Here is a 23,098-nt window from a genome sequence, read left to right on the forward strand (position 1 = left end):
ATTAACTTAAGTGGTGGGCAGTATTGTGTTTGTGGAGGACATTGGCAGGGGCTGGCGGCTCTTGAACATGTTCACGGCTCTCTCTATAACCTGCAATGCCATTGGAGGGAGGGTCTTTGGTGGCTCCTCAGTGGTGGTGGGGGGTCATAGTTGTTCGTGGAAGTGGGAACGTTTCTGTCGAACTGGGAGCCCCAACCACACACATACACACATGCTTTCACTTTTATTATGGATATGGATATCGACATATATATGGATACGGGTATGGATATAGAAGACAGAAGATATAGATATATACTGGTAGCTATGAATGAAGGAGGAGAGCTATTGCCTTTATGTACTGCTTGTTGCATTTCTGGATGAATTTGAGTGGCCTGTTTTGAAAATAGGCACACCCTGGGGCTGATCCTATAACACACTTATTTTGTGTAATCAATGGCCACCAGATACAGATTGCTTTTTAAAGGGGGTGTTGTTAGCCATAATAGCAGAATTGTAGGATAATAGCCGAAAGCAAAGTATTTTTGAATATTCAACAGGAGAACATCTTTATTACCTATATCTGTAATTGTAATTAACTTAATATGCTAATCAAAGTTAAATATACATCTCGTTTTTTCTGAGTCGCTATAGCAAAATGTAGCCTCTCTTTTTGCACCAACATGCTGTAATTATATATTTAATGTGCAAGTAAGGTAACAGATAAAAAAAGAAAAGCTGCCCTTTCCTCCTTTTTTTTAAAAAAATAAAGAATCGCAAGCACAGAAACCAAATTGGCAATAAATACAAAACATTCAGGCACACAGGCCTTATAGGAATAGACAGCATCGCTATGCTTACTTCAGCAAGCACTTGACATCCTTGTGAGGTGGAAGCTGAACATGTGGCTAACAGGATCACAGCAATGATTTGCAGGCCAGTAGGGTTTTTTAAAAACAGATTTTAGAACCATTTGGCAACAGTTTGTGAAACGTGGCCCTCAATTCTATCTGAGTTCAAAAATAACAGAATATGTCTCCTTTTGGAAAATAAAAACAAAGAGTTAATATCACAGAGATTAATATTAATTTGGCTTTTAGAGATATCTAAAGGTGCAACAAGGCCCCCCTTGCTGCTGAATTTGCTGACCGAACGTTTGGCGGTTCTAATCCAAGGAGCAGGTGAGCTCCCGCTGTTAAGTCCAGCTTCTGCCAACCTAGCAGTTTGAAAACATGCAAGTGTGAGTAGATCAATAGGTACCACTTCTGCAGGAAGGTAACAGTGCTCCATGCAGTCATGCTGGCCACATGACCAACGGACAATGCCGGCTCTTCAGCTTAGAAATGGAGATGAGCACCCGCCCCCCACCCGCCTGAGTCAGACATGAATAAAAATGGTCAGAGAAAACCTTTAAATGTGCAACAATATAAAGTAGTGAAGCGGAATGATCAAGATGAAGATGGAAGGTGCCATCTGGAGAGGCTCCCCTTCATATAATACTCCTTACATATTACAAACAAAGCCAAAACATCCAAGCACCAAGAAAAAAAAGGTTTTTAGCCCACCTCAAGCTACACAAGCTGTATTTGAATCCAATTTCTGTAACAAATGATATTTGAACTCCAGTGTGAAGTCTCGGCCTAGTTTATTTCCCTGAAGTTGGACTGTTCCATTCTGCTAAGTTTTAGAGTAGGAGCTTAGGCTCCCCCTATAGGCCGAGCCATTTGGTTCAGCCCATTCTGCCTCAGAGCCTGGTGAAAGACTTTTTGGCTCCATTCTTTTGAACATAGTTTTAGTAGTTCGCCAGAAAGTGTCTGGTCTGGCCTAGAAATTTGAACAGGCCATTCTTAGCACATATATGCTTCATAGAGTTCTTAGATAATATATGCCTTAGAGTCTATAGACTATAGTATATATGCCATAGAATTGACCAATATTTGCCATAGTTTATAGATTATAGAATATGCCATAGAATAGCTATACTTACCTCATAGATTAGAATATATTTGCCTCATAGAATAGTTATACATGCCCCAGAGTTTATAGTTGTTACCTCAGAGCATCATTATACTTCATAGTCTCCTGTTGTCTTTACCATCATAATTCATACTGCACCTTTGTATACCTTGTTTTAATTCATCTTGATTGTTTAGTAAACTTAATTAGTAATTTTTAGTCTTGTCTCTAGTGTTTTATTTTGAGGTATTAAAGTAATTTAGGGCATACCGATGGTCACTGGGAAAATAGCCAGACACATTTAGCTTTCTCATTAGATCTTCCCGGTGTGCCATCATATCCAGCAAGCCATTTTTGAAAGATGTTACAAGAAGCAATACAAATGTGAGGTGTGTGTATGAACATGTTTAACACTGCTTTTTACCAAGTGTATATTCCCAGTTTGGACTCTGCCCATCCCCTATTCACAGTTGAATCTCCCACAGTGGAAGAAATCATCTCCCAATAACCCACCTTGGTTCAAGAGCTCAAACAGGTTAGTTTCTCCCACCCAAAAGGAACCCAAAATAACTGTGATTTTATGGTGCAAAATAGGCAGACAGAATTTTGAAGCCAGGTATTTAATTTACAGGTCATATTTATTCCACTGTTAAAAGTCGATTGACTTCTTATGAATATATACACACACAGTCACTTGCTGTTCCACACAGTAGACACTGGCTTCAGTTCCCAATGGGATTCTGCAATAAATGTGGAAAAATTTAGCCTAATGCATAACAGGAAGGAAGCACTAGATGAGTCACGTTTTACTTTCTGGTTTCGTGCTGACAGCCTAGTGATGCAGGAGAGCAATGGCATTGCCTGAATGTGAACGACTGCTGGAGGACTGCAAGGAACACTTAGCATTCCGTTCTCAAAGGAGCAGCTGTGGTGAAGACTGCGCTCTTGCAGCTTTTCACTCCCTATGCACTATTCAACCAAGCCCCACTCTCACTAAAAGGCAGTGAGCGCAAATTCAGAGTGGCTTTACATGCCCAGCATGGGTCAAAGGAAAGGAGGAGAGCCCCTAGTAGAGAACTTGATCAAATCGGAACTGTTCATTCAGCTCTTTCAGAGAGATATGTTTACTGCCCCAGCCTTCGTATTCCTTCTTCCATTCTCTAGTCACAGGCAGCAATATTTTCCAGATCCACCCAGAAGGCCCAGTTTGATACACAGTTACCCAGTATAAAGCCCTGAAGAATTAAGAGCTTGGGGAAAATCAATACCAAGCAAAGTAAAGGAGGAAAAAACATACTGGGACCTTTTCCACTTGGTTAATTAAGGAATCTGGCTTCTTTGCTCTCCAGTGAAAGGAAGATCACACCTTTGGATCACAGACACCAGGAGGACAGAAATGAAAAAGTAAGTGCTGCCCTTTATCTCTAGAGAGAACAGGAATTGGCCACCATGCAGAGATTCCCTTTACTCAGAGAATCAGGGGTTAGAATAGATGTTTGGGGGTGAAGATTTTGGCTTTACATCCACTGGGAAGAAAAACCACAGTGGAAGATGAGCTGCTACTCCTCTGCTAGGCCTTCCACTACAGCAATCATGGCTTCTACTAGACACAGCAGGTCTGTATCCATTACCATCATCACTCCTCCAGCCATGTTTCCCATTTACACCTCTCCTCAATTGACTTCAGAAGTTGTTATGGAGTCAGATGGCCGTTGGGAGGCCAGAAGAGGCACGGGGGAGGTGGCCTCTATGAGGGCTGGGTTCAGAATTATAGGCAGAGTCATTGGGGGCACTCCAACCTGCAAAGGGGAGGCCAGAGGCTGAAGGATTAGGGGTTGCTGTGCCATTGTTGGGGAGACATCTTTTGCGGAGTTCACTTTCACTGTTGCAGCAGGAGAGACAAACGGTTGGCCAGGGACACTGGATGTGCTTGGACCAGGCACTGAGGCATTCTCTGAGTCTGGAGAGAAAAGAGAAAAGATTGTCCACTTCTTCGTAAATGACATTAGGCCAAGAATTCCAAAATTCCTCCAATCCCACTCTTAGCCTAGTTAATAATAATAATAATAATAATAATAATAATACTTTATTTATACCCCTCCACCATCTCCCCAAGGGACTCAGAGCAGCTTACATGAGGCCAAGCCCAACAACACATCAATAAAACAATAAAGCAATAAACAAAAACAATACAATTAATATAAATCACATATAAACATTAACACACAAAGATTTAAAAATCTGTACGACTAGCAATATGAACACATAGGAGCTACGGGCTTGTCTCTAAGAGAACATGGGTCTACTCTGTTCTCAGGGACTGAGAAAGAGTTTCTATGTGGATAGGAGAGAGGATTATGTCTACATCCTTATCTAGTTGGGGATCTTTATCTTAGTTTTTAACGAGACTGCTTAATTTCGGTCTACAATTCCAGTCTAACCTTTCACTCAGATTAGGTGCTATGTCTCCCCAGATACCTATATTGGCTATTTAGCATTTTTTCTAGCCATCATACATTCATTGTCCATAATCTTCCTACATTAACTCCACCAGGCTTAGCAGATCAACAGAGTCCATTCTTTTATATCGATTTGTTATTATTCTTTACTGCCTCTTATGATGCCGGAACATACAATTTCTCTCTTTCCCTTCAAAACCCATTTTGTATGCTTTAGATTCAGTTTTTACCCTTGCCTTCTCCTTTGTCCAAATGTTACCCTCCTCTTTCTCCAAAGGATGCATATCTGACCTCTGGCTGGCAGGCAAAAGTATTTTTATTTAGATAAGACTTTGGTTTCATGGACTGACCTGTCATGTTCATCCTCTTATGTAGTCTTTTCAACTGATTGCATCTGACTGATATAATATCTATTTGCTTCTATGTTTTGACCTTTTCAATTCAATTTTAACAGATACATCAAATCTTAGCACAATGAAAATTATAGATAAGCATATTAGTGTGAGATTGTCAATGACACTTAACATTTTGATTCCCTTTTGTTCCACACTTTTGTTTGGTTTTTGGGTTTTTTAAAAAACAAGCAGCAGAAAACATGGCACCTACCAGTTAGCGTCAGCTCAGGAGACTTCTCAGGACACGTTGAATGTGTGGCTGGTCTTGCATCCCCTCCAGAGGAATGTGGCAGAGCAGACACTATTGGTTTTGGAGGATGCATCTCTACTGGTAAAGTAGAAACTGGGTCTAAATAAAAGCAATAAGCAGAAAAGCTTTGGATACAAAGACTTATTCTTATATCAAGATTGAATTTTCCAGGTGAAATGTCTCTCAACTGCAGACTCCCCTTTCAGTCAAAGAAAGCATGAGAGATGGCCAACCTCAACCTCTCAATAGCCCAAGGCATCACTGTGTTCTGACACTGTCTTTGCTCACTCAATAACCTTAGACCTTCTTGACTTCAGAGGCACTCGTATAGCTACTCCTCACATAAGGAAAGTTATTGAACTCTGAATATTCTCTCAGAAGAGCAATCTAATTAACTGGTTGCACACAATACAAAAAGAGAGCCCTATACAGATACTTACCTTGGATGACTGTCTGTTTAAAAAGTTCATCCCGCAATTTTGGCAAAAAGCAATCTATGCGTTCCCACGTGATCTCCCAGAGATCTGAATAGCCTGTCCGAGAATCAGAGCTGTGAAATATTCCGGCTGTATCCATTACTAGCAGCATATTCTTCAGTGATTCAGGAATGGCCTCTGGCTGGAAAGCAAGACACGTCAAAGAGCTAAGATAGTGGATGCTTATAGTGGCTAACTGTTCTCACTTGGCAATACTTCATAAGGTTAGGCTCCACAAATGACCAGGAAAAGTGAAGATAAAGGACAGACAAAAGTAATGCCCTCAAACATTGCAAGTAAACAAGTACAACCCAGTAAAAAGAGGCTGCTGACAAAAGGAGATTTTTACATGTCTTTAAAACTCAGTCTATCTATCAGAGTGGAAACATGGAAGAGCAACAACTCACATACCAACAAATCACTGGAGCCAGAATGCATGTATTTGTCCATGAAATCCAGAATTGTCAGCCACAAAGCAGCAAATGTTGGGAGAGAAAGCAAGGGAGACAAATGCTGCAAGAAGACCTAAAAAAAGAAGAGAACTGTGGTGAGAAGAGAAAAGCTGTTAAGGATTCTTGTCCTTACTAGCGTTTATATGACTGAATTTCAACAAAGGATCTCAAATCCTTGAAACTAGAAACACTGCACACTATTGGCACCCTATCAGCACTTTTTTGACTGACCTACAGTTTGGAAAAAGAGAACTTTCCCACAAATTCTGTGGCTGCAAAAGTTGCATTCTGTGACAAAAAATAGTGCTTCTAAATGGACAAGACTATACACCCTTCCTTAATCTTAAGATATTATTAACATGAAAACAGAATGAGTAGGTATTACTCAAAATGTTATGATTCACTCTACTGTAGAAACATGAGAAAGCATTAAAATAATTTTTCACAAATCGTAATTGCATTTCAGCTGTGAAGTAACACTCTTGTTTTATTTATAACAAACTCTTAGTTATTTTTAGTGTCCATAACAAGCTGCAACAACTTCTGCCTTAACTGATACTTTATATTACACATTTCAACCAAAATTGATCTAAGCAAAAGAGCTTCTATACTGAATGTCTTTTAAATATGCATTGATCCATCAAGGAAACCTGTCAGGCATCTCAGTCCAATAACTACTTTGTTGGTGGCTAAATTGGCTTTCTTCTTCTTCTTTAATGATAGTACATGGGGCATTAAGTACACCAAACCCACTTCCAATGGGAGAGGACTATCAGCTTCAATGAACAAACCTGTCTAAAGTGTGTCCTTTAGATCTTTATTTTCCTTTGCATAATATGGTTAGTCAGGGGGAGCTTTTTATTGATGTACTTTTTAAAAATCAGAAAGCATCAGAGTTTGGAAAAAAAAAGCGGCCCTGCACCTTAGAAAGTAGAGTTGAAGCTCTCATTCTGGTCTCCTCCATCCCACCAATGTCTGCTGGGCTGATATTTTCCAATAGTTTGGTCAGCAATGGAAACAGCACCTGTTTGATCCAAGAACCGAAAGTAAGAACAGTAGACAAAATCGAAAATGTAGAAAGTGTAGATTAACTTTTTTCATAAGCTAAAATACTATGAAGGAGATAGCATATTGATTCATCAAGAAATGAAATATTACCCCAAAGATGGGGCAAGCAAGGAATTAACTCTAAGACTGCATTATTTAAATATATCTGTTATTTCAGTGCAAAAATGCTATGCCTGTGCTCTGAGTTCTCCTCATGCTATACTGTATTGGGCTTTACTGGCAACATATCCCTTGGCAAATTAGTTACCACCGAGGACAACTTAATACAGAGGCTCAATGCAGTTCTAGTACGAACTTCGTCCCCATTCCCCTCAGCAGTCCATGAAAGTACATCCTCTGACATCCCTCTTCCAGCAGTTAATATGGCAATATTCATTCCCCAACTGTCACTTAGCAGCAGCCTTTCCATCAGGCTACAGGGGAAAGGGAATGGTGAGATGCATGGATAGTTTAACCTGTTCAGAGATTAGTTGCTTCAACCATCACCTAAAAGTAATAGGAATTCCATCAAGGTAATTGAACTATTGCCACCCCAGCCGGGCACTGGAAGAACGGCAACTTTTAAAAATTGGAACATGTGCTATTGGAACCAGTGCTTTTTAATTTTTTTGATAGTGATAACAATGACATCATCGTCGTCGTCATCGTCATATGGAAATAGGATGCAATTATGACACTTCTCAACATCCAGGCATTATACTGTTCTTTGCACTGTAATTTAAAAATAACAACGCAATTCCCCTTTATGTCCTTCTGCAGCTTGATGGGACATTTTATATGCCTAGCCAATTCATTACTTAGGGATTACTGAATATTTTCAGAGTCTTGCAAGTTCCAAAGTAACAACATCTGCAAAGTGTACATGTTAATCTGCATACAAATCAAATTCCATCTATCTGTGGATACACTGAGTTTTCTTTCAGTTGGCAAATCAGTTTTGTATTCTTTCCCTTTTTGATCTATTATTTACCCTAGTCTCACAGACTAAAGGGAGATTATGGTTATTTGTTCATACAAACTGAGTTTATTTTTAAAATTCTATTTTCCATAAATTGCTCATGATAACAACAAAACAAATAAAACAGATGTAAATAAGATAAAAACAAGAAAAGAGCTAATACACTTGGTCCTCCACTTTTACAAGAGTTAGGGATTCAGGATCCCCGTGGAATTGGACCCCTCTCCCCCAATATTGTAACCTTCCACTCTACGTGAATGATACAGCTCTGGCTCATCACTTCCTTTCCCATCTTCCTACAATGAAGCCTCAGCCAGAAACCCTTTCCTGATGATCCCTCTCCTTGCCCCATTCCTTCTGCTGCCCTTCTGCTTGTCCTTCCATGTCCAGCCAACAGTGCCAGCTCCTCACTCTATTTACTACTTTCCCACCACAAAGACTCAGTGAGATTTTAGATCCCTTTCCTGGAATAAGGGATTGGGCCAAATTATTAAAAATAAGGATGTCAGCCCTGCAGAAAGCAAGGGTCCCATTCCACTCCTTGTAGCATTCCGTATTGAGTACCTTGTTGAAACAGGATTCCCATTCCAAAGCATCAAGAGCTTGAAGGTCATGCACAAGGAGAGCTCGCTGTAGGTAAGTCAGGGCCTGCATCCGCACCTGTCGGCGTGCATCACAACACAAGCAGGCAATACCTGTACAGAGCAGAAGTTAAAATGATAGAGTTATGTTGCAAAGGGCTCCAACTCCGAAATAATATAGGGAGAGCACCACTTATGTCCTCAAACCTCTCATTAAAAACCTTAAAGAAAGCAGCTGTCCAAATTGCTGCAATTTTTGGAATCAGCAGGTCAAGTATACTTGGAAACAGGTCTAACATTTGAGGCAACAAGGTTCTGAGCATGTTCATTTTTGCACAAATCTTGCAAAAGCTTTTATACAAAAAAGCCGTTTTGTGGGGGGAAAAATACTCCCTTCCCCCCAAAAAACTGCACATTTTCTACTGAAAAAAACTCCCAATTTTTTGCTATTTTCAAGGACCAAAAATCTCATGGCAGTGAGCAATTTATTCTTTTTACCCCAAGCAGCTTTCTCCATCTTTGTAAATAGCCCTGAAAATATCAGAGAATAGCTATCATATTACATCTCAGTCCATTTTTTCATACCCAACTGCTCAAATGTTCCATATAGGTTTTGGTTGAACTATCAATTGCTGAATGATGAATCCTTATATAAATCTCACTTATTCAGTAGCTAGACTTGAGTTGGAACTTCCAATAAGATTCAGGCAAATGTGTTTGAAGCATACAGTATCTAGTTCTAGCTTTAAGGAAACCTAAATATGTTTGACTTGTTCTTCAGACTATTGCATGATTGGTATCTGGCACCCCATATTCTATTCTGGTGAATCTATCAGATTCTTGGATGTGTTGGTTTTACCTTGCAGCAAAGGGCACCAGCAATTGGCCCATAATGTCCGAGAGTCTGCTTCAATTTTCTTTCCTGCGGCCTCCAGATGGTGCTGCTCCTCTGCCCAAGAGTTGTAGATACTAGCGGCTCGTGTGTGAAGGGTATGCATCAGGTCCAACAGCTGCAATTGAAAATGTAAAGTGGGCAAGGAATAGCCTCATCTGTTACCTCTAAACAAAATAAAGCCTTGGCAATAACGATTCATAGAAAAATAGCCTAACAAAGGACAAAACTGCGCAGCTCAGAAATGTCATACTCTTTCATTCCTGCAGGAAATAAATGTTCTGCCTGCCCTTACCCTCAAGACTTTTTTTTACAAAACTGTTATTCTCAAGATTATATATATATCTCCAAGATAAGCCAAGTACAGCCCTTGTCGCTTATATTTGAAAAAGCAGAGTGTGGTCCAAGCAAGGAAACGGGCTACTTTTCTCCCACTACTGTTTCAAATGTATATGGAAGGTGTGTATGCACAGGACATTCTTAATAGTATGGATATAAAGCAGGCCTCTTCAACCTGCGGCGCTCCAGGCGCTTTGGATTTCAGCTCCCAAAATTCATGGCCATTGAACAAGCTGGCTAGGGCTTCTGGAAGATGGAGTCTCAAACACTCAGAGGGCCAGGAGGCCTGATGTATAATGGTTGCTTACCTGTAACCATGTTTCTTCAAGTGGTCATCTGTGATCAACTACCATATGTGCCTCAACTACCATATGTGCATATTTCACAGAGACCATGAGGGAGAAAAAGGGATATTGTAGCACCTTTGAAACTGAAATGGTTTGTGGCATAAGCTTTCATAGAAAGGTTGATGTCACAAACATTTTTCTCTCTTAGTCTCAAAGGTGCTACATGACTCGTTTGCATTCAGACCAACATGCCTATGTTTTTGAATCATACCAGTTAAGATACAAATAAACTGTGTTAAGTGACCCTGAGCATACACATCTGTTTATGAGAAAATATGTCTTTATCAGACTAAGATCCACATCCAGCATTATCTAATTTTATGAAAGACTCTCAGGGCCCTTCCACACAGGCATATAACCCAGAATATCAAGGCCGAAAATCCCACAATATCTACTTTGAACTGGGTTATCTGAGTACACACTGCAATAAATTCCAGTTCAAAGCAGAAAATGTGGGATTTTATTCAGCTGTGTGGAAGGGGCCTCAGAGAATGACAGTGGATTCATTGAAACCAATATTCTCCTAATCTTTCTCTAATACAATGGTTTAAGAATTCTCCAAACCACATCGTGTATAAACCTCTTAATTTTATATATCCACCATCAACTTTATCTTCTAAAGGAAATGTTCACTGTCCATTTTTGGAATCTTTTTTGTTCATCAAAAAACACAATGGTATGTTGGGAAGTAACGTGAAGGTTCAACTTGTTTTGGAGGGCAGAAGACATCTAGTAATAAGTGAACTACTAATACCAACCAAGTAAGGCAAGGAATCGTATGATTTTGAAAGAGAGTTTTTAGGTTAGATCTTGGCTCCTTTTATCAGCTGAAACAGAGAGTGAATGAAATAAAGAAGACGCGAATTTCTTGTGAATAGGGGACAATACTGAGGCAAGTGCTGACAGTTATCTTAAATGCACTGGGTTTCAAACCTAAACCTATTTCCTACTGCTTATGTGGATTTGTGTGATCAGTTTTCCTGCAGCATCACTAAAATAACTTATTTCATATTGTAAATTAGAAGAGTGTAACTATGACATGAGGGCAACAGAGTCATTACCAAGTACTCAGAATAGACTAGACTCGGGTAAGCCTACATTCAGATACCTAGTGACTAGATATAGCCAACTTGGGTCCAGACACCTTGTTGGACTTTGTGAAAGGAGGTAATATATAAGGGGGGAAAGAGTGTTCACATGAATTTCTCTTTATTTGGAAAAGGATCCAAAGCATTGGCTTATGAAGGCACAGCAAAAAGAGAAGTCAGGAAACTAATAAGAGGAGTAAAAAACCTAGTATAAAAAGTCTTTTAAAATCACAGATCCCTTGGCCTTTCACAAGCAGCAAGAGTTAATCTGTTTTTGGATGAGTTCTTCAAATCTATAACACTATGTAACAGAATTCGAAAAAAAAATATGTTCCTGGTTTGAAAGTGTTATTTCCTGTTTAATTGTGCGGTACTTTGAAAATAGTTGTTATACTCCAGAAACTTCATGTTTGTGGCTGCCACAAACTATATTGAATTGATTGAGACTATCAGGTATTCGTTGACAAACTATAGCAAAATGTGCTCAGGGTGAACGATAAAAACAAAGTTTTTGAAGATTACTAAACTTTTCCCATGTTTTTTATAGAATCAATGAGGAAAAGACATTTATATCCGAGGAACAAAAATCATGTTACATAGTGTAATAACAGAAAATTATAGTATTCTCAACTCTCTTTCAACAGCAAATTTATTCTATCAGAATAAAAGTGGCTCTTGAAATTGAATACTCCTAAGTATAACATCATTAGCTTATTTGGAATATATGATCACAAAGGCTTCTGGCTGGCACGAAAAAGTATCAACCATATTTATCTAATCCACCCAAAAAAATCAACACATGTCGCTTCCTTACTTATATATATATATATATATATATATATATATATATAACATCAACAGTGATCACAGTACCAATTTTCTGCAGGTCTACACATATCCCAAGAACAAAGTCTAAGATGGTATATTTCCAATAAAGTACTCCTTGATACAAAAGAAACTCCCTGCCAGTGCATTACTAAGGATCAAATTAGTCACAGTATTATTCACACTGCTTGACTTCATGAGGCTATTTTATTTTTGTACAAAGAAGCATTATGGGTCTTCTGAGCTAGACAGAGATTGTGCTGGGTACAGAGAAAGGGGCTTAATGCATATAATGGCCTTCATCCAGTTGCTGCCTCCTCCTTTAGCAACTCCTCTTTACAGTAGGAGGAAAGGCCTCACTGGCACAATCATGATCAAAAACCTTGTCCCACCGCATTCTGGCAACAATTATTTCTCTTTAAAGAGCAGCCATGAAAGACCAAGCAACATGAACAACATAATGACTACTTTGACCCAAAGCAACTGCAATTAGAAAACGAGCAGCAGGGAAAGACAAGGAAAAAATCCTGACTATACTTACGTCCTGACTAACCTGTAAAGACACAGTGTGGTAACTGGCAGGGACACTCTCATCCTCATCTTCATCCTCATCGGGAGAACGGTGCTGATGCTGGTTGGAGGCCCTCAAGTGCCTCAGTGAGCTCTCCTTTGGTTTCTTCTTGAAACGTGTTGATTTTGGGTCATATTTGTGGCTTTTCCCTCGCTTCTCCTGGGATTTGCAGCCTATGGAAACAACACACTTCTTTAGGCTTTGATAATTATTTACATGCATCTACTAGACAAATGCATCTCTGTAATGCCAAAGTAACAACCTGAGAAAACAGTTCTTAGATATAAAATAGGAAAAATTCAGGGGATTCTGAATTTTAGGTCATTTCTGAAAGAACAGAAGCCACATGTGACCCTGGCAGCCTTCGCAGAGTGCACTGCATGTGAGCAGGGCAATGTGGGAGATGAACAATAAGAGTTTGCGTAATTTTACCTAAAGAGTTGATTCTAAAATCTAGGGAAGTAGCATGGAGGGGGTCCTCTCTGCAATTTTACAAACCAAATCCTCCCTAATAGGTATCTCTATGTGTCCCTCCTCACCAGGTCTATTAAATCTAAATCCCATGTAATTTCTTCAGTCTCTAAATCTGTCCCACAAAAAGCTGCTAATTATTGAAAGGAAAAAAAGTAGGTAATACGGAGCTGAGATCTCCAGCTTTATGTCTACTTTAGCCCCAGGTGAGTAAATGTGTGAGAGAAACAAATAGAATGTGACAGATTTATTATGTTAAGTGTTGACAAACCCCTGCCTGGAGATTATATCTATACCTTTACATAGCCTAACTGATCATTGCTGGCAGTAAATCCTTTATGGAACAGTGAAGCAGAGAGAACAGGTTGGAGGTTGTTTTTAAAAAATAAATAAAAAATCAACTATGCATGTGAGGTTTGCAGAATAGTTTCTGTAGTTGTGGGTATATAGAACATGTTAATGTAGGTGTGCATTATATTAGTGTGTTTATTTGATTTAGTTTTCTACTATGTTGTAGTGCAGTGGTTCTCAACCTTGCTAATGCCGTGACTCCTTAATGAAGTTCCCTATGTTGTGGTGACCCCCAACTATAATATTGTTTTCATTGCTACTTGATACTTTTCATTTTACTACTGTCATAAATCATAATGTAAATATCCAATATGCAGGATGGATTTTCATTCACTGGACTAAATTGAGCACAAATACCCAATATGCCGAAATGTGAATGCTAGTGGGGTTGGGGGGAGGATTGATTTTGTCATTTGGGAGTTGTAGTTGCTGAGATTTATAGTTCACCTACAATCAAAGAGCATTCTGAACTCCACCAGCGATGGATTTAAACCGAACTTGGCACACAGAACTCCCATGACCAACAGAAAACACTGGAACGGTTTTGTGGGCATTGACCTTGAGTTTGGGGGTTGTAGTTCACCTATATCCAGAGGAGTGCTATGGATTCATGCAATGATGGATCTGGACCAAACTTGGCACAAATACTCAGTATGCCCAAATGTGAACACTGGTGGAGTCTGGGGAAAATAGACCTTGATATTTGGGAGTTGTATTTGCTGGGATTTATAGTTCACCTACAATCAAAGAGCATTCTGTACTTGACCAACAATAGAATTTGGTCAAACTTCCCACACAGAATCCCAATGACCAAGAGAAAATACTATGTTTTCTGATGGTCATTGGCGACCCCTTTGACACCCCCTCACGACCCCCAGGTTGAGAAACACTATTGTAGTGGCTATTTAGACAGCAGTCTCAGTTTTAATTGTATATTGTATAAAACTTGGGTTTTGGTGGGCTGGAGCATATGCAGTTTGGGGAAGTGGTGGGGTTTCCTACCAAAGCTTCTCAGTTCTGGAAGATGAAGAACTTGTTATCTCAGGGCCCTTCCACACAGCCATATAACCCAGAATATAAAGGCAGAAAATCCCACAATATCTGCCTTGAACTGCGTTATCTGAGTCCACACTGCCATATATTCCAGTTCATAGCAGAAAATGTGGGATTTTTTTCAGCTGTGTGGAAGGCGCCTCAGAAGGGAGAGGAAACATAGGGCGATCTCTGGTAAGTTGACAGCTAAGAGATCACAAACATTAATAGTCAAAGGATATAGCACAGACAAGGACAATGCAGTGGTCCAAATCTCTAAAGGTGATTTAGGAAGGCTATTATCTAGAATGAGGTATGGGAGGATTCCTAAACACAACCAAGGGCTTTGGCTATAATGAAATCGATAAAAATGAACAGGTACACTTTATGGAAAATGGTGAAGTGTTAACTATGTGAAAAATCATAAAGTAGAACATTCCTCATGCACCGGTATTTTTTTTGTTAAATTCCTTAGAGATGGAAGTATAGAAAAAATTGTGAAAATGAATAACATGTCAGGACGTGTAATGTAGTGACTGATGTCACAAAGTGAAATTATACACACCGGTTTACAGGGCAACTGACTGGCAGCAGTGGAGTTTGGGGTGTATAATATGAGATTTTTGCCATATGGAGAAATGGTTCAAAAAGTACATAACCAGTCGGCAGGAATGGAGTTTGGCCACACCAGGATATTAGGTAAAGAATTTGATGCCAAAATGAAAAATGAGTAAGAACTGTAATCTTCTCAATCTGATTTTTTCTTAAATCATTTCTTGGAGCAATTTAATAATTAACTACTATTGTCACTATTCTCCTCCAAGATATAACAACTCTCATCTCCTATTCTCTGCCACTCTGTCAGGCCTTTTTATTTACAGCCAGAATGTCCATGATGTTAAGAAGCAAAATCGGTAACTAAAAAAGAGACTGATCATTTCTGTAAAGTGAGGTCATGAACTATGCATTTAAATGTATACAGAAAATCCCAGTGTTTTATATACAGCTGGTGTTCTGATTTTTTTAAATTTAAAAACTTTTAACGTAAGCAAAATACATTTCTAATGTGGTGTTTCAGTTTTAAATCACATTCACTTATGTACTGATAATAGCAATCATGTCCTGAACTTGTCTTTGACTGCTAAGATACCTTATGAAGACACAAATAAAAATGGAAATATGGTACTGTTCCATTATCCAGGCAGAGGCCACTGCGGGGAGTCAGAGAGAGAAGGATAGTCCATTTTAGGGGGTGTAGGGTGGGTTGAAGGAGTAAAACCATTTCACCCCGTTTTCCTGTTATTCTACCCACTCATGTCCCCTGGGGAAGCAGGGAGGGGGAATAACAAGTGAAAATGGGGGAATAGGTTTTCTTCCTTCAACTCCCTCCCTGTAAAATGGACTATTTTTCTCTCTCTAGCACCCCCTAGTGGCCTCCGCCCAGATAATGGAATAGTACCGGAAATATTAACTGGGGGAGGGTGGTATATATTGGTATTCTAAAGCCCCCTAAAGAGAACAGTGTGTTCCCTTGCTATTATTATGGATATAGCCTGTTTCTCCACTGACAAGTAACAGACCTAACATACAACATACCTCCATTTAGACTGGCTTCCACAAATATGCGGATGGTTTTGACACAGAGCTCAAAGTTCTCAGGGGTGACATGGGCAGCATCTCGTACGATGAAAGACAAGGATTCTACACACTTCATGAGGGACTTAGTATTATGTGGGCCAAGATCCATCCCCACAGTCAGGCTGTACTGATTCACCAAAGGAGAGCTGCCCAGTTTAGAGAGTCCAGCCATGGCCTTTGGGTTGTCAAGGTCGTCCTTTCCAACCTGAAGAAACACAAAAGTACTTGAGTTTCATGGGACACCCTCCACTCTTAACTACAGCTAATAAAAATGAGCTGTGCTTCCCCCATACTAATTTTTAATTTCCACTTGGAATGCTATTCCATTGCTCTAGGCAAATCCCCACGGATACAAATAATTCTGGGCCTCTTAATTTAATTCAGTATAGAGTACGTAAATAGAAAGATACAATTTTTTGCAGAATTTAGACACATCCATATAGACCACTTGCCTTCCCCTGTGGATGATGTGATAATGAGTATTACTAGTGCTAGTTATTTAGTTGAAATTGATTACTTCCAGATTTCCAAACAGGAGTACAGGAGCCTTTAATTCTCAACACAATCTGTTGTTAATCTGACAACGAAGAAAAATTTGACTCTCACCACCACTTACTATTTCCACCCATTCACTGGATGGTAGCTACTCTTGCAAACAGATATTCTTATGAGGCATGCCTGTTCACATGTAGCCCATTCCATTAATTAGAACCAGACAAAAGACTTCGGGGTATTTCTAGAATCAGATCAAAGTTCTGTTTTTAAGGCCCGACAGAAGGTTAACTAATCTCTTCCACTATGTATCTTGATCCTGTCAATAAGTCCTTCTCCTAATGCTGCTACAATATGAAATCTAGCAGGTGGTTACTAGGGAGAGGACTTCCTCAATGACAGCATCCAGAACATAGAATGTTCTCCATAGTTTAGTCTTTGTGTCACCAGCTCTACATGCCTGATACTTACTCAGGTCATTGGAGCATAAACAAACACTATTAAAATAAATAATTGCTGTTGTTCATTGGATTTGTTGTTTCTTGGTTCTGAAATTGACCTACAGTATTTGTATTTTTAAAGATTACATTTACTGTACTTTAACTGTATATATTCAGTTTTTCTTTAATCATTGTGCCTACAATCTAAAGAAGACTGGTCCATAAGGTGACATAAAACCCACAAATAATAAACAAACAAAGCTGCCAAGTGATCAAGAATAGCATGCCAGATACTAGACTGGAAAGTGATCTTTGTTACTTTCCTTTTCTAACTTGTCACATCTTATGTAGAGGGATAATAATCCAGTATAACAATGCTTCTGGAACATGGCCATATAGCCCGGAAAACTCACAGCAACCCAATAATCCAGTACATTCATTGCATGCAAAAAATTCCAGATCCAATTCGTAACATCTAAAGATAGATAGGGCACACAATCTTGTCTGAAATGTTAGAAAACTGCCAGTCAGGTGTAAATAATAGTCAGCTAGATGGACAGATGGTCTAACTAATCATAAGTAGCTTCCTATTATTGACCACTGGAGAAGATAGTGGGAGGCCATAAAGCAGGTCAACATCATTACTTACCACAAGCCAGCCACTGTTCACCACATCCACGTCAGTGATAGAGCGGTGCATTTTGCCTTGTTTGCTGTGATCTGCATACACTTCTGAATCTGAAGTGTAGCCACGATCCAGGCTGGCTTCATTTGAATGACATGAAATCTCACTGTCTGACTGTGCCCCTTTAATATAAATAGATAAATAAATAAATCCTCCAATTTTGTGAGTGTCTGTCTAAAATCTTGAACATGTCTCTGATGCTTCAATGGAAAAGTAAACCATGTCACAGAAAACTCCAAAGCATCCTGTTGTGTCAAGATTCCCACCTTTACTATTTCAGGAAGATTATACTGAGTCTTGTGGGGGGGGGGGGGGGGAGTCGCCTACGGGCTGAGAAACTGTGGTATACAAATAAAGAAAATAAATAAATAAAATCCTTTCCACAAATAACACATTTTAATTGCATTTATTGTTTTTTAACTTTATATTGACACACTAATATTTAAATTTTTTATTTTTGCATTTACTTTGTTTAAAATTGTTTCTAGATAATGTGGTTGTTAGCCACCTTGAGGAGAATGGTGGGTTATAAATAAAGTAAATAATAATAATAATAATAAAATAATAATAAAAACACCCAATAAGTTGCCACAAGATTCCTCAATGATAGGATCCATTGCCACTGGCCAACTTTACCTGTGTCGTTGTCTGCTCTTGCTGTGGCCTGCAGAGCTGCTGGTGGTTTTACCCCTGAGCCAATGCATTCTAGGAGTGTAAAGAGGGTGTACCAGTCATCTCCAGAGTGGATGTTGGCAGCATTTGTCTTGAGAAGCTCATGTAGTCCATATGCAATCTGGTGACTGGCCTTATTCAGCATGCTAGGTTTCATCATGAGTAGGATGCGCAAGGAAAGCAGGACCTACAGAGGGAAGCAATGGTAAGTACCGAAATCCAGAATACATCTACACTTGCTTCATTCTGGATCTTTACTTGTAGACACTGCCACCACCACCCTCAGTCAGTTAAGTGTAAAACAACAAGAGGATTGTTTAATCTTTGTGCCTCTTTCTCTATACTTCAACTAGTCAAGCCCTTTAAAAATTATAGCTACTTTAAGCATTTTGTGGGCCTTAGACACCTGATATTAGTACAGTGAGATAGTTGCACATGTTGTTTCAAGCCTGATCAATGCTAATCATAAGAAACTCTTCGCTGCTAACAAAAACATAAGTACTTCAAAGGTTGTGCAACAGTTTTATTTATTATATCTATAACTTCAAAAACAGTTTGACAAAAAAAAGAAAAAGCGCCAAACACAATTCTTGTTATTTCAAAAGAAACATCAGGTGGCACATGACTCAGGAATTGGGAAAACCTCTCAGAGGATTTATTAATTCTTCCTGTTCTTTGATCAAATAATCCCACTAGACCCACTTTCCCTCTTTTACATCTTCTCAGGAACACTGGCAGCATTCTCCTTTCCACTAATACCTTTTTTTCCATTGTGGTTGCTTCCCCAGAGTTTGTAATATAGGCAAGACCTACACCGAAATGTTACGGGGTGGAATGCTCCTAGTTCCATTCTAATCCGTCAGCCATGGCCTCCTACACAACATTCAACTTCAATAAGTATCTTCATCAAATTTCTCCTTGTGAGTATAGCAAGCAACCCATCTTTCCCAAAATGGGAAATACAGAGGTGTGGGGTCACATCTTGGCAACAATCCAAGACTTAGTGGAAGGCAGTTGTAACTAAAAATCAGCTGAAACTACACATTTTCTCTGTACAGGTAAAAAGAAAGCCTTTCAGTCATTATTCAGTTCTAAAGTTCAGAAGCTCAGCACGGAACATTTTCTGAAACTGCCTCTATCCCTCCCTACTGAAGACAAATGCAGAATTCAGATATTTTTTCAGATTATGTGTTGTGTTAGCTTTCAAGCTCCTTCTATGATCAACTCTGAAACTGGGGTGCCTCTCACCTGTCTTTTTCACAGGGTGGTTGATGTGGACACTTTTGACACTGGAAATACTTGTCTATAACTAATCAGAAGCTTAGTTATAGACAAGGCCAGCCAAAAAAATTAGAACTCTTACAGGATTCAATTCAATTCACATCTATTTGCTCACTCCCATTTGCATTCAACATTCTGAACATATTTAGGACCCCATTTCTTGATCTTTTTTATAAATATTTTATGTACTTTTGCAAACTTTGGAGTTCCCTAAGTCTGCTGATAAACCATTGCCATTTTGATGAAAAAAGCATGAGCAGCTGCATGACGTCTGAACTTTCAAAGAAAGGCAATAGGCATCCTGATGGCCATAAAGCAGAATAAAGCAAACATTCCAGAGACAAATGAAAGTAGTTCCTTGAACAAGAGCAATATGTATGACGGCAGTCATTTTTACCTGAGCACTAATCTCTTCTCTGCGCAACAGACGGATCGCCAGCCGCAGCAGCCCCACCACTGCCCTCTCCACCAGGAAGCAATACTCCAAGGAATTTACACACAAGTGGTAAAAATGGTCTCGCACTGCCTGCCACACAAAGCCTACCCGATCCCTAGAGAGAGATGGAGGAGTAAAAATAATTGTGATAAAATGACATCAGCATGTACAGCTTCAGATGGTCCACAACCCAAATGGATTACGCACATAAGTTCATATTCCTTCTCAAAACGGCATCCAATCAGACTGATATTTAGTGCAAACTTTGAATGAGTTATGATTTTTTTAAAAATTCTGGCCAAAACACAACATGGAAATTCAAACACAACTGACTCAAAACAAAAGATTCTACAAACAGAAATTCAAGAGTTGGAATACCAATGATGAGACAATACCAATGATGTAGCTCACCTATTCTCCAGTACAATCCTCAGAAGCATCTCCAAACAAAAGGCACAGTCTTCCTCATCATATGTTTCTTCATCAGGAGTCACAGAGATAAGAGCCTGAAAGAATAAAAGAACATCAACAAATTTACAGTTTTAGAGCATAATATGGAGTATCAGATAAACATTCCACATACATCCACATATACCCATTCTCTTGCCAAGAACCTAATGTTGTATCCAGCAAAATGTACAAATGTCTGGACCCTCCTACAACTTTCTAAGCAGTACCTGCGGTTTAAACATCAGCCCATTCCTCTTTGCTTTCTTTGTTGAAAAAAGAGTTCTGGAGAACTGAGGTACTTTACAATATTCTGTTAAAATTAAGGAACCCCAAATAAGATAAATTGACTTAATATGGATTTTTGCCCAGTTTGGTTATTGAACAATGGAGTGAAATTCAAACGTTTAGAATGCAACCATATATAAATAGTGTACCAGATGTACGCTATTTACACGATTCCTTGCCCAGCCTTTTCTAGCCTGCTCATGCTCATTTTAGTAATCTTGCTCATATATTGTATATTGATCAGATAGGTATACAGTGTAAGGGGGACGAGCACATCTGATATGTAAACCTACATTTGGTTATAAGTTGGACATCCCCACTTTTTTATCTGTACTTGTAACATTTATAATTTTACTTGGACCTAATGTACACTGTATGTTGTGTTTATATTGTCTATTTTGATAAGGCCAAATGGCTATTCAATAAAATCATTTTGAGTTATCTTGCTCATTGGTTTTTGTTGAACCCGATCTAACAGGGCTTTGATGCAATCTGTTTTATGCTTTGTAATATATTTGGGTTGTTCTACTTTATGATGCTTTCATTTCAATGTATGTTGTTTTATAGATGGTTTTTGCTTTTATGTCTTGTGGATATTCTGTCCCATGTGTAAGCCGTCCTGAGTCCCTTCGGGGAGATGGTGGCGGGATATAAAAATAAAATAAAGTTGTTTGGTTGTTGTTATTGTTACTACTACTACTACTACCACTACCACTACTACTATACAATTTATGTAAGTGGGGGAAATAACTTTTTTCCAGACCACTACACTTGATTAAGCTTACAGTCCACTAGTCTCACCTGAAAATTCCTAATTCACGAACAGAACTGTTCTTAAGAAAGATGTATCAGAGTTTTGTCTGAAATGAATCCCTGTTTGCAAAAGCACACAGCCCATAGTCATCCCTATACAGACCACATACATGCTTGGAAGATTTACTTACTTTCATTAGTTCCTGCAGGGACTCCAGCTGTAAAAACTTGCTTTCAGTGATTAATTTCTCTGGATCACATAGCTATAAAGAAAAAAAAGGATGTACATTAGGACAGAAGCAAAGTTTATTTATGTCTAAAATAATCCCAAGACAAACAGCAATAAGAGAACTTCATTTTCTCTGAATAAATTGTTGTGTTTTTATATTTTTAAATCTGCCTTGATTCTGAACAGGGATTCAGCTAGGGTCACTGGCATGGTGAATTGTAAGGGGCTGTGGGAGTTGTACAAGAAAATATCTATGTGACAATTGTCTTCCTCATCCCTTCTCAAGGCAAAAGACCCTCCATGCAGGTTGTATCCAGTATCTTTCCTCCAAACTCTTCAAATATGCTATAGAGAGCTGGTGAACCTTTTGGAGAAGGTTTGAAGGGCACCTGGGAGGCTACAATTTGGGAGGATGAAAAGTGAAGCTCCCATTGAGTAAATGGAAGGCCATTCACATAAGACTGAATGTAACTACCATATAACCCACTACCATAGAGCGATAGGGTTTTATTATTTATTTAACATAAAGTATTCTATACCATCTTTTTCATGCTACAGATCAGTTCAAAAACAAGGGTTCGTGTGGATATGAAGCCATTCTTTCTGTCAGCTTAGATTGTACAGTAAAATGCAGCTATGGGCTCCTAAAAGAAATGGCTGGATAGAATTCATAATTCATGCTGACTTGGAGAGAAGCAAATCCCCATCTTACACACATTTTGGGCAGATAGGAACTGCACATTTGAAATTCAACTTCATGTTATGTTGTAGGACAGGCATGGGCAAACTTTGGCTCTCCAAGTGTTTTGGACTTTAACTCCCACAATTTCTAACAGACTACTAGCTGTTAGGAATTGTGCCAGTTGAAGTCCAAAACACCTGGAGGGCCAACGTTTGCCCATGCCTGTTGTAGAAGAATAGCTATAGTGAAGTTCTGGAAGCCAAACAGAGCCCACTGTCCTCTTTTTAATATATGTTTACTCTTTTCTTTCTGGCCATGAATTACCTTAATGCATTCCAGTGCCATTCTTTTTGCTTCCTGGTTCTCTGTCGAAGGTCCCCTCATTCCAGACTGTTCTGTGCCACTGAGTGTCAGCCAGCTAACAAAACTCAGCACTGTAGATTCACCACTACAAAAAAGAAAGATAGGGAATAGGACATTCTTTCTGAGATTCCCAATTCTTGTGTAATTGATGCACCATAATTGTCTCACAAATGTGTGTGTGTGTGGGGAGGGGGGGGGTGTA

General features: G+C 39.1%; 1 protein-coding gene across 5 annotated transcripts in view; it reads right to left on the bottom strand.

The window, feature by feature from the left end:
• Positions 1-2,554: 2,554 nt before the first annotated feature.
• GBF1 (golgi brefeldin A resistant guanine nucleotide exchange factor 1) overlaps positions 2,555-23,098 on the bottom strand; it is a 90,665-nt gene continuing 70,121 nt past the window's right edge. For 3 of the 5 annotated variants that reach the window (XM_060769212.2, XM_060769214.2, XM_060769211.2), the window contains 15 exons: positions 22,858-22,981; positions 21,814-21,885; positions 20,546-20,640; positions 20,096-20,249; positions 18,382-18,604; positions 17,710-17,867; positions 16,087-16,333; positions 12,607-12,809; positions 9,434-9,584; positions 8,558-8,688; positions 6,890-6,991; positions 5,927-6,040; positions 5,480-5,657; positions 5,001-5,138; positions 2,555-3,895 (listed from right to left, as the gene is read on the bottom strand). In XM_060769212.2, the coding sequence (XP_060625195.2) occupies positions 3,609-3,895; positions 5,001-5,138; positions 5,480-5,657; positions 5,927-6,040; positions 6,890-6,991; positions 8,558-8,688; positions 9,434-9,584; positions 12,607-12,809; positions 16,087-16,333; positions 17,710-17,867; positions 18,382-18,604; positions 20,096-20,249; positions 20,546-20,640; positions 21,814-21,885; positions 22,858-22,981 (2,377 nt within the window). In that variant the 3' untranslated portion in view covers positions 2,555-3,608. The remainder of the gene's footprint in view (positions 3,896-5,000; positions 5,139-5,479; positions 5,658-5,926; positions 6,041-6,889; positions 6,992-8,557; positions 8,689-9,433; positions 9,585-12,606; positions 12,810-16,086; positions 16,334-17,709; positions 17,868-18,381; positions 18,605-20,095; positions 20,250-20,545; positions 20,641-21,813; positions 21,886-22,857; positions 22,982-23,098) is intronic. The other 2 variants (XM_060769215.2, XM_060769213.2) reach the window with 1 other exon arrangement.

This window comes from Anolis sagrei, chromosome 3 (genome assembly GCF_037176765.1).
Source record: "Anolis sagrei isolate rAnoSag1 chromosome 3, rAnoSag1.mat, whole genome shotgun sequence".
Classification (NCBI taxonomy): domain Eukaryota; kingdom Metazoa; phylum Chordata; class Lepidosauria; order Squamata; family Dactyloidae; genus Anolis; species Anolis sagrei.